Source organism: Gavialis gangeticus, unplaced genomic scaffold, assembly GCF_001723915.1.
Source record: "Gavialis gangeticus isolate Ggan-Ray unplaced genomic scaffold, GavGan_comp1, whole genome shotgun sequence".
NCBI lineage: Eukaryota > Metazoa > Chordata > Crocodylia > Gavialidae > Gavialis > Gavialis gangeticus.
This window is the reverse complement of record NW_017729002.1, coordinates 21,309,428-21,321,722: the sequence shown is the minus strand read 5'-3', so window position 1 is coordinate 21,321,722 and position 12,295 is coordinate 21,309,428. Positions and strand designations below refer to the sequence as shown.

Here is a 12,295-nt window from a genome sequence, read left to right as displayed (position 1 = left end):
GCTGGACTCATTTGAGTCCAGCTTTTTCTCCCGCCCAGGCTGGGGGTCGGACTTGAAGATCTACAAGGTCCCTTCCGACCCTACTTCTATGATAACACCCTCGGGGGGGATGTGCACCCTTATGCACCCCTGACGCCTCACCTCTGATTGCCTGTGCACTGTTTTATTGCCCTCGCAGCATATGTCAGGGTGATTGAAGTCCCCCATGAGAACCAGGGCTTGTGATCAGGAAACTTCCACTAGCTGTATGAAGAAAGCCTCATCCACCACATCCTCCTGGTCTTGTGGCCTATAGCAGACCGCCACCACAACATCACGTTGTTGCTGTCTCCTCTGACCCTAACTCAGAGACTCTCAACAAGCTTATCACCAGTTTCATACTGGAGCTCTGAGCAATCATATGGCTCTTTTACATAAAGTGCAACTCCTCCTCCTCTTCTCCCCTGCCTGTCCTTCCCGAACACGTTGTCCCCATCCATGACAGGGCTCCAGTCATGTGAGCTGCCACCAAGTCCAATCATGTCATAGTTCCTGGACTGTATAAGGACTTCCAGTTCTTCCTGCTTGTTTCCCAGGCTCCGTGCATTCATGTACAGGCATTGGTGACATGTAGGGGGTGCACACAGATGCACATGCACCCCCTGAGCATGGCAATGCACCCCCTACAAAAAGGCACCACCAACACTGTCAGCAGTGCCTGTGGGTGGTCTCTGCTCACCACCCCCCACAACCCTCAGCACTAACACCGCTGGTGGCATCTGTGGGAGCTCCCCACTTACCACCGCCATGCCCTGCCAGCTGCTGGGAGCATGCATCGTTTATGTGTACAGGCACCTGAGGTAACTAGTTGATTGCTGCGATTTTCAGGAAGAATGAGAACACTTCCCCTGTTAGGTAGGCATGGAAGGCATTCTATTAATAATAATACACAAAGCTTATTGGCATGATATATTTACAGTGATGTAGTCAGCCTTTACACCAGTGTAAGCAAGGAATGGACAGAAAAAACATAGCCCTAAACTGGTATAATTTTCTTGGATCCAGCATAAAATTACATCTACATGTGCACATGCTTACTGTGCAGTATAAACCTCACTAGTCATGAATATAAATTTGCTACCTGCAAATGCAAGTAGCAAATTTATTCGTGAGTGTTCATGTAGATGCCTAACCAGGAGCAAATCTGCTCCTTGCCAGCTGGCCACCAGGGGACAGGAGGTTGCCCCCTGCCCCTGGGAGCTGCCTGCTGCCAGGGTGGGCTCCACCACCAAACCCTGGGCAGGGACTATGTCCCCCTGCCTTGACAGCAGGGAGCTCCAAGCCCCCCACTCTGAGATCACAATCAGGGAGCGAGGGCTGGAAAATTCTTATCTCCCAGCCCCTGCTTTGCCATTGTGATTGAGGAACAGGGTGCTGGATCTCTCAGCACTGGCCCCACAACCATGGAGCTGGCGCTGGGAGATGAGGATATCCCAGTGCCAGCCCTATGATCATGGAGCTGGTGCTGGGAGCTCCCTGCTGCTGGTGGCTGGGGAGCCTGCTCCCCGCCCAGCTCTGTATTCACAGAGCTGAGCAGGCAACAGGCTCTCCAGTCCTCACCCCACGATCATGGAGCAGAGCTTGGGAACTGTCCTGGCCAGGGGCAGGTCCCAGCCCCACACCCTGATTGGGCAATTAAGGCACAGGACTTGGAAAGAACTGCAGGGGTGGAGCAGGTCACAGCCCTTTACCCCATTCACCTGGGGAAACTAGTAGTGAGAACCCCCACCCAGCCAGGGGCTTGCTGCTAGCTGCCCCACCGGCAGATTGGGGCAGGGGGCTGGGATCTGCTCCTCTCTTGCAGCTTTTTCCAAGTCCTCTGCTCCAATCAAAGAGCCAGGGCTGGGATTTCCCTGCTGCTGTGGCAGGGGGACATTGTCCTGGCCCTGGCAGCAGGAAGCCCCTGGGGGGCAGAGAACAATGTCCCAGCCCTGGTCAGGAGATAGCTGTCTTCTGGCCCCGTGCTCCATGTCAGGCCTTGGGCTAGCACCCAGAGGGAGCCTCAAGCTCCCCCTGCTGGCAGCAGGGGCTCATTGCAGGGCTACAGGAAGTGGGAGCAGTTTGCTACTAGGAGAGGCAAATCTGCTCCCATGTCCCTGCATGTGTTGATGCCTGCCTAGGAGCATTTACTCATGAGTAGTTTACTCACAAATAAACTGATCTCAGATCAAATGCATATGTAGATGTGTCCAATGAGGAGGCAGGAAGGAAGTGTGTTACACTAGCCGTACTCCCCTCTGAGATTGGCCCAGCATCTTCAGAACACTGTACAAACTCTAAATACTAGACATGCACCGATACATCAGCCCCATATCACAGTGGTTCCCAAACTTTTAGACCGTGGCTGTGGCCACAAACTGAGAGTGGCTGTGGACTGGAAGTGACTGTGGACCCATAGGCAGTGGAAGTGGGGACTAATGGGGCTCAGCCCCCACAAATGCCAGGGCAGCTCGGCTGCAGGCTGCTGCAGCAGGTGGGAGGGGTGTGCTGGGATCACAGCTGGCCCAGCACAGCACACCAGTACATTTCTCTTGACTGCCTGGGCTTGGGGGAGGCAGATCGAGACCCCCACGGTGCAGGAGGGAATGGAGTAGGGGCAGGGGAAAATCATTCACCCCTGCCCTGCTCCCTGCTTCATTGTGGGGATTGCCCCATTTATGGGGAATGGGGCCTCAGCTGGGCCAGGTTGTGGGGCATTGGGAGCCCAGCAGCTCATCCAGGGGCGTGGGCAAATGGCCCCCACTGCAGTGCGCACCGCGGGGGATTGGGGTTCACGGTGAATGGGGCCCTGGCTGGGTCATGGGACAGTCGGAGTTCCTCCACAGACGCGGTATGGGGTAGCCAGATGGTGGGGAGGTCTGATCTTTGCATGGGGCTCCCTGCTCCCCGCCTCCTTGCCTCGCTGAAGCCTTTGAAAGCGGCACCATGTGGCTCACTGCCCAGCCCGCTCAGCGGCAGGATGCATATGGCACCTCATTGCTTTCAAAGGCTGCAGCAAGGGGCGGAGTTGTGGAGCAGGCAGAGCGCAAGTGTAGCCTCCCCTTGCACCATTCAAAGATCAGCTCTCCAGCACCGCAGCTCTGGAGGAGCCACTGGACTCTTCCTGGGCAGGGTGGGTGCCGGTGTCCCAGGGGCTCTGCCCCCTCTGGTCTGGAGGCGCAGCTGAGGCTGGCTCCAGTCAAGCTCTGGGCCCTGCCCCCCACACCCAGGCAGTTGGGACTAAGACCACACCAGGGCCAGTGCAGAGAGACAGCCAGGGTGGATGCAGGGCTGCGGGGTGGTGGATGCCGGCCCTGGGCAATGACCCCTGGCACAGGGGAAGGGGTGGCCACACAGGTGCAGCGCGCTCTGGCCCCAATCCCAGCCCAAGCCTCACTCCCCCTTCCCCCACCTCTTCCCCTGCAGACTTTCAGCGGGGGGGCATGCGCACATGTACGCACACGCTCAGTCCCCCCAATTTCTTTTTCTCCCTCCACCTATGCGTGGACCGGCAAACTGTGGACCAGCATACTGCAGACGAGAAGTGGCCAGCATACTGTGGACCAGCAGTCACCCATCAGTATAAAAAAGGGTTGGCTGCCAGTCCTCAGTATGCCGGCCCCTTCTGGACTTCCAGTCTGGTAGCCAACCCTTCACAAACCGGCCCAGCCCTGAGGAGAAGAGCCCAGCACTGTCCCCAGCCCTAGCCTGCAGCAGCAGCCTGTTCTTGCCTTGTGCACAGATCAGGGGGCACACTCCCCCATGCCCTCCCGGGGTGCGTGCAGAGGTAGGAGCTGCCCCCCCCCATGAGCCACTTGTGGCTCTGTCCTGCAGTCCGCCTTGACTGTGCAGCATCTGTTCCAGCCCCTCTCCCTTCCTCACCACAGGGGCCTCAATCTGCCCCCCACACCGCTTCCCTCTCCCCTCGCCCCTTCCCTTACAACAGCCGGATCCTCTTACCAGCCAGACCTGCATATTGATTGGCCATTGGTATCAATATGCAGGTCTGGGTATTGGCACTAAAAATCTCTATCAGTGTACCCCTACTAATTACCTAGGCCAAAGTGCAGCATATGCAAGTTTCTAATGGGATTTTTGCCTAAAGCTCTCTGCCCTGCCTAGACTGAGGAAGACCCCTTGGAATCAACTTTGTTGATAAGGTGTTTGCTTTTAAAGGTGCTTCATCAGAGAAGCCAGCAGTGATGCACGAGCCACCTTCCCAACTGCCTAAACTGCTCATCAATGAAGTGAATCCAGATAATCCAGGTGGCCGGGAGGATACAGAGTATGTTGAACTGTTCTACACTGGACAGACACACTTTAACCTCAAGGATTACTGGCTGGTCCTTTATAATGGCAAAAACAACCAGGCTTACAAAGTGGTGAACCTGACTGGCTACCATACCAACGAACAAGGCTACTTCCTGGTGGGCAGCGAGGGAGTGACTCCAAAACCTGTGATCATTTTGCCTCCGAACACCATCCAGAATGGGGCAGATGCCATAGCCCTCTATTACAGCACCACCCACTCTTACAGAGGGAGCATGGTAGTGACGGAGGAGGGGCTGGTGGATGCAGTGGTGTACATTTCCCGGGCATCTGACAGGGCAGATAAGTTGCTCAGAGTACTGGCCCCAGGGCAGAATATCCTGTACGAAGATGATTCCCACAGTAGCCAGGATGAGTCTTTGAGCCGGTGCAATGGCCTGACCCCTAGGCTCCACAGCAGCTTCCAGGTATGGGGCAGGAGACATCTGGGAGGGCCGGGGCTGTCTTTTGTTGATTTCTGTTGTATTCAGTTCAGTCTCACTTCAACTTAAGCCTGTCATCAGTGGCCTCTGGGGTTGGCTGTCCCTGGCTCTGTTGTCCCCACTCCCCCTTGTCTCCGATAATTGGCATAATAGATGAGAAGGCTGGGTTTCACTGGGCAGCATGCCACAAAAGCCATAATCAGTTTGCTAATAAACAAAAACAGGGCGATGGGTATTTTGAGAGATAGCTATCCCTTAGCTGGCCATCAGCAAAATGAACACTTGGGCTGCTTGCAGACATTAAAATAAATAAAAGGCAGCGTTTTACTTGAAATTCTGTGTGCTCCCTTGCCGAGCCCAGCAGATGCCCAGAAGAGGCAGCTGGGCCCATCTCTACAGTGTCTGTATAGATCAGGGGCTTTAGCACTTTTATCTAATAGTTGATTGAATCAGCTTTAGCTGGGTTGAAGTAATGCACTGGTTCTTCTAGTAAAGTGCATTTTTGCACTGGGGGGGGAGGCGTGGTTAACACCAAGCAGCCTTGATGACAAATGCCCTGACCCTGAGAAATCCCAAACACTACTCTGAATCAAGTGCTGAACTTGCAACGCATCTTAGGATCATATGAAAGTAGAGCTGGAAGGGGCCACATGAAGTTATCTAGTCCAGCCTCCTGCTTATTGTAGGATCATCCCTAATTAAATCACCCAAGCCAAGTGTCTGTCTAACCTGCTTTTGAAAACTTCCAGGATGGAGATTCCACAACTTCTTTGTAGCCTGTTCCAATGCTTCACCACCCTAATGGTCAGAAAGTTCTTCCTAAACTCCAACCTAAATTTCCCCTACTGCAGCTTGCAGCCATTATTCCTGCAGCCACAAAAAATTCTGTCTCCATCCTCTATATAACCTTCCTTCGGGTATTTGAAGACTGTTATCAAATCCCCCCTCAGTCTTCTATTCTCCAGACTAACTAACCCTAGTTCTTTCAGCCTTTCCTCAGAAGTCATCACCTCCTTAGGAATTAGACACTCAGTTACCTTTTGATATACACCCTCTGTGACCACATCTACACAAGATGCTGACTGCACAGTAGCCCAATACTAGAGCACAATAGCATCGTGTGGCAAGAACTGTAACATGATGCTGCCGTGAAGTAGTATTAGGCTACTGCGCAGTCAGCATCACAAAAAAGACATTTGTCAGTGCTACTGTGCAGTACCTCAGGTTACTGCGCAGTCAGCATCTTGTGTAGATGCAGCCTGCGTTGGGTAATATGGTACAAATTAAATTCCCTGAAAGTAGCTAGAAGATTGCGCTGAAGTGGAATTGGCTGGGCTGAGTGGTGGTACCTTTTTTTTAAATTTCTACTTTCCAGTGGAACCCTCTTTTAGCAATATACAGAACCCACACAAAATTCGTTTGGTAAAGTTTTATAAGGGGTTTTTTTTGGTTCCCTGCCACTGTTGGAAAAGCCTTATGAACAGAAGGGAATGGGCGAAGGGCATACAACAAATATGCCATAGTAAAGGGTAGGAAGTCCATAGCAGTTGAAGGAATATCTTGAGAATAGTACAAGGTCCCAGGACAATGCTATCTGTAGATGCTGGGGGAGAGATCTCTGGTGAGCCATCAGAATTTTTCCTTCTAAGCAGTTTCAGCACAGAGGGAGAAGGCTGTAGGGAAGAGGTGACGCTAGATGCTGGCTTGGAGAAGATATATTGATCTCTTAGGAAAGAGAATAATCCTATGGAACAAAGACTTGGTCCAGAAAATAGAAGCAGAGACAGCAGTATTACAGTGAGAGAGAGGGACAACAAAAATCCAATGAGATGACTTGTCAGTTAGCAGAGACCTCAGATGGAGGCAAAGGCATCAAATTGTGCACAGGATTGGGGATGTTTAGCTGTGAGTATAGAAATTATCCCACCCACCCTCACAGTTTGGTTGGTGTCTCTGTCCCCATCAGGTGACTGTGATTACACCCTTCCGGGAGAACAACTGCACCAATTCTTCAGTGATGCCTTCCAGCATCCCCCGCATCCTTATCAACGAGCTGAGCCTGACCAACAGCACCACCCCCTATCAATTCATTGAGCTGAAGGGGAAGCCTGGAGCCAACTTAGGAGGTTACAGTTTGGTGTTCTTCTCTGGAACAGATGGCAAAGCCTATTCCAGCATCCCACTGAAGGGCACTTTCAGAAACACGGGTCTGTTTATAATTGCACCAGAAGGAGGACCCACACCTGGTAAGGCTGTAAGAGAGCAGATGATTCCTTCACACAGATTCTGAGTCTGACACTGGGCTTTCTTTGGGTATATTGAAGAAGCCTGGTTTAGGTGGGCAAACAGGTGAACACTGGGTGACTTTGGGAATGTATTGAGGTAATGGAATATGAAGTCACTTCTCCCCAAGACACTGGCTTCAATCTGGCCCAGACCAAGAGCAACCTGCATTTTTGTCTCTTGACTGAAAACACCAAAGATATAAGCTCCTCATGGACCAGCAGTAATCATATCATTCAATTGCTCCTAGGAGTAGCCTTCATTAAGGCTGGGGTTGAGACTGAATTCCCTTTTCACTGCTAGAGAAGAGGCCTTTCCATGTTGGCATCAAGGCTCGCTGACAAGAGGGTGTTGGAAGGATACTTCCTTTGATGTTACACCTGATCTGTAGAGAAGCAGAGACCTCCTGTCTCCATGACTGTCAGTCCTTCCATACTTTTAGTGTAACATACGGCTATATTTAAGTATCTGAACCAGTGTCCTATAGTGATGCTAGCCCCTTCTGGAATATCTTATGGTTGGTGTTTGTCACATGTACTAATGTTGGTATTTATTTGCCTTAAATTCCTACTATGCTCTGTAAAAAGCCTGCTACATCTCAGAGATGCTGGGAAACCTGCAGTCTGTAGTTTCTTTAGCAGCTGCACCTCACCTTGAATTATTCCAGTTATTTTGCTACCATTTGCAGGGTGCTGCTCATTGCCACAGGCGCAGTATTCACCAGTTTCTCCCCCCTATCTCCAGATCTGTTGTTGCCATCTGTCAAGGATGCCCTTTCCATTAGGCAGGGTCCCAGTGCTGTTGCAGTGTACAACCGCCATCAAGGAAGAAGTCCTCAGGGCATGGTGGCAACCCTTGAGAACCTGGCAGATGCTTTGGTTTACACATGGGAGTCAAACACAAGCAGAGGACAGCTGGACCTCTTCGGACCATCACATTTTTTGCCTTGTCCAAAAGACAGGTGAGGTGATTCCTGATTTCAAACTTAACAGCCTCCAATTGAAAATATTTCCAGGTTTTCTATGCTGGGAGCCTCCTGCTGGTAAAGAACAGGTCTAATCATTAGGTCTTTATTTGGTTCTGGCAAATGCTGTCATAGTACTTGTAATGAAAAATATAGATCCAAACTGGATGATGCAATAAAGAATGTAGCATGGGGGACCACTAAAAGAAAATATTTCTCACCTCCCTTAGTGTGAACTGATAAGACTAGAATCTTACATTGATGGCTCAGCACAGAACCGAGTTGTATGAGTCAACTATACACAAAAGGCATGTCTTCCACAGCAAATACTAATGGAAAGTAAATTGTTAAAGACACAAAAATAAAATGTTTTTTTAAATATCATCTCTCTTACGGATAAGCTCCTTAAAGCTTAGCAAGAGAGAGATAAATAGGATTCTATAGCAATTAAGAATTCTTTCTATTTAATACAGTACTGTATTACATTTCTAAATCCTGTCTGTGCTACAGGATTCTATCAACTGGAATAAGAATTTTTAATGCATTTTCTATTTCTGGCCTTTTCTTAAAGGATGTGAATGACAAAAAGGCAGTAGATAATTACCAGCATTGGCTTTTTCCTATCTAATAGGTAAATCTTATGTAAAAGAGAAAAAGACCTGACACCTGTGGGTTTCATTGAAATGCCATGCTTTCCTTATATCTTTCGTTAAAAAAAAAAAATAAAGTTTTCTGCTTCCTGAAACATACATTGGAGTTGCTGGGCATCAGTCTGCAAGTTCTGAAATAGTTGTTTGTAACTTTGTTACTTGGTTCTTTTTCTCTTGTAATGAGAAACAGTTCATGCTTCTCTTCCTCTGGGTAAAAGAATCTGTCTTTGTCTTTATCATGAGATGAATTCAAGGTGAAGTGTTGTCAACTCGTGCAGTTTTCTTGCAAGACTTGTGATATATGAAGTGTGCTTGAAAGACCCAGCATGGACTTGTGTTGGTTTGTCAGCATCTCTGATTTCATTTTAAAATGAAAGTAGAGGCATAGCCTGGAGGGCCACAGAGAAAAAGCTCAAGTTCTAAAGACTTAAAAAAAATGCTGCTGTGCATCTTGCAAGTCTGTGTGTTGAACATCATCAATGTCAAGATTCTTTTTAGGGACCTGACTCATTTTGGAACGTTGAAGCTCTGTAATTTTGAGGCTCCAACCTTCCTTCCTAAGTACCTCTCTGGAAGTTGCAGTCAAATGTCAGAATCCAGAGAGCCCCCCTACTGCCAGACTGTCAAAAGTTCTGTTCCTTTTGAGTCTATGCAACTGGTTAAGCATGTCTCTGAAAACTGCTTAAATTGTTTTCTGCAATACACCTACTCCAGCAACTGTCCCACCTCTGATGAGCATCTGTTGGCAAGAGATGGGACTCTGCAGTTTTCGAGTGTGATGAAGTCCACAAAATGCTGTATTAGTGAAACATGACTCTTTTTGGTTTTTTGGGTACAGGTCAGTCTCTTTGAGCCGCTGTTGCAATATGAGTACTACACTTGTATATGCTGTCTCAGACCCTACACCTGGCTTGGAGAACATCTGTCCTCTGAGGTCGCTTGCTGAGGATCTCAGTATATGCCTGATGACACCTAGTAAGCAGAGTTGTTATCCCACCTGGGGTTGGAGGGGATTTGGAGAGAGATTGAGGACTGATTTCAAAGGAAATGCTTTTGCTGAGTCCATTTTCATGTAGATCGAAAGAGACGAAGAACTGAGAATTATGTGCCCTGGAGTGTAGCTCAGGCTGTGTTCCAGATGTAGGGGCATGGTGCAAATGCAGCCTCACAATGCTGGTGTTGGGATAAGGTGGGAAGGAAAAGGCATAGCACTCATAGGCTGGGAGTGACAGTCCTGCCAATAGGGTGTGTGTGTAAGGGTGACTACAGTATTTAATTCTCTGGTCAAAATGTGGCTGAACCCTCTTGTTAAGGTTTCCTTTGCAGTTTGGTGGAAAGTCTATTGGCCTTTCAGCAGTGATAGGAAATCTTCCCTCATGTCGTCCATAACTGGCACACTGTCGAGAAAGACTGGGTATAACTGACTTAACAGAAATGAAGGGTTACATGGCCCCAAACCTCTGGGTAGGGGACTGAACATATGACAATGTCTTCAGTTCCATGGAAGGCAGTGTTGAGAAAAACTTCAATTCATCCAAAGCTGGGCTAAATCAAGGGGTGTTTCTATGTCCAAGGTGCATGGTAGGCCACAGAAAAGAATCCGTTATCTTTAGAGACTCTTAGCTGAGGCCTACTTAGTGAATGAGAGAGACTGTAGCCCTCTGTGGCTACCTTCAAACACCTGCCTTTCAGGCAAGTGGGAACTATGGTTTTTTCCCTTTCACAACCTCCTGCAGTATTCAGGAAAGACATTTTAGGACCTGTCTCTCCTTCTCCCTTGACATTAGTTTGTTTGCTAGTGGACCTTAAGTTCCGGGGGCCCAGTTATGATTTGGGTTTGGAGGTAACAGGCATGGGGTTTCAGCTTTGTGAGCGAGTAAACTTGCGCACACATCCACAGCAGTCCAAAATAAAGATGTTGGTATAAATTAGAGGGACTGAGCATGCAGCTGCTTATCAATTCAGGGGGGAGTTACAGGCGATGCCACATGAGCATAGATCTGTCACTGTCTTCATTATGTCTGGCTTGTAGAAAATTGTGCCCATCCCAGTGGATCCATGAATGCTATGGGACAAGCTGAGATTGGTATGAGGAAGGTGGAATCATTTTTCAGGAGCTCCTGCAACTCTGTCCTCTTCACCCCTCTAATTTTGTCTATGACCATGATTTCCTATCCAAGTAGTAGCTAGGCCTGGCTGTGTTTAGCTTCTGAGATCAGGTGAGACTGCATGCTTAGCTGCAAGCTAATTGCTTCAACCTGACATGCTCTAATAACCTTTTCTTCCCCCTCAGACTGCTCTACATGGACTCTAAACCCTGAGAGGATGCTAGACAGCCTGGAGAAGGTACTGATGACATCCATAGAAGAGAACTGCTCCTGTGGAGTCTCTCAGTTCTATCTACAAGGTCAGTGTCAATACCACCCACCTTTATTTATCCACTTCATAATATCTCCTGTCTTGCAACCCCTTGCCAATAGAGTCCTGTAACTTGACTAGAATGACAGTGAAGGAGCCCCTTCTTCTCCAAGTATGTCAGAAATTATGTGTAAGAGCACCCATTTGGGAAAGCAAATGGTCTGTTCCAGTTATTCTCAACCAAGGTGCCATGGCACCCTGAGATCCTTTCAAGGTTACAACGCAATGTTAGCACTGTTAGGTGTGAAAACAAGATTCACAGAATAAACCTAGACATTTCAAAAAGGAATCCGTAGTGTTAAAAATATGTTGGGGTCTTTTTGGGGTCTTTGTAACTAAAGAATTGCTCTAGCATTTTTCCGTAGTCAAAAAACAAGTGAAAATTACAATCATTTTCCAAGGAGTGCCTTGAGTCTAAAAAGGTTGAGAACCATTGGTCTATTCTCAAACTGAATGCTCCTCTCACAGGCTGTTGGCCCCTCAGTCGGGAGTCTGGAAGCATTCCTGTGTGAGGGGAGTAGCAGAGTGAGTGAGGCAGGGTCATCTCTATAAGGAGGGAAATGGGATGGTCTGACATGAGCAACTCATAGAAGTGGAGTAGCCAGTGTTGTAGGGTGGGACTAAAAAGAAAAAAAAGCCCTTGCTGTGTAATCTTACTCCTTCCTCCAGCTGATTTTGCACCTGTCAAACACAGCCTTAGGAAGAAGGCAGAGATAACTTTGCCGCACAAACTATAGGAAAGGGAACAGCCCCTGATGGGAGAATTTCAGAGAGACACATGGCAGTTCCCACTGGAGCTCAGTGTCAGTGGGCATGTCTTTAATGCACAGTGGTTGCTATTCATTTAATTTAGTACATGTATAACCAAGTACTAAATAAGTTTGTAGTAACCAGAGTTACTGCATAGTAGCATCAGCAAAGACCTTTTTAGTGACACTACTGTGCAACAGCCTAATAATACTGCATAGTAATATATTAGCACTGTCTGTGCCACGATATGTTGTCGCACAGTATTATTAGGCTACTGTGCAGTTAGTGTCTCATGTAGACATGGCCCAGTTTAGTGCTACCCTTTGTGTTCTGTGAAAGCTCCCTGATCCTGGCTCTTTAGCCAAGAAGTGATATTTCACACAGATTTGGATACATAACATGAGTCTCTCTTCTGCAGTCTGACCACAGCATACACTTGACACCCGATTTTTTTTATATGG

At 48.5% G+C, this 12,295-nt stretch overlaps 1 protein-coding gene across 1 annotated transcript in view; it reads left to right on the top strand.

Moving 5' to 3' along the window:
• LOC109290838 overlaps nt 1-12,295 on the top strand; it is a 49,051-nt gene that overhangs the window by 28,955 nt on the left and 7,801 nt on the right. The window contains exons 7-11 of the mRNA XM_019507639.1: nt 4,195-4,754; nt 6,736-7,015; nt 7,797-8,013; nt 9,505-9,641; nt 10,960-11,073. Coding sequence (XP_019363184.1) covers nt 4,195-4,754; nt 6,736-7,015; nt 7,797-8,013; nt 9,505-9,641; nt 10,960-11,073 — 1,308 coding nt within the window. The remainder of the gene's footprint in view (nt 1-4,194; nt 4,755-6,735; nt 7,016-7,796; nt 8,014-9,504; nt 9,642-10,959; nt 11,074-12,295) is intronic.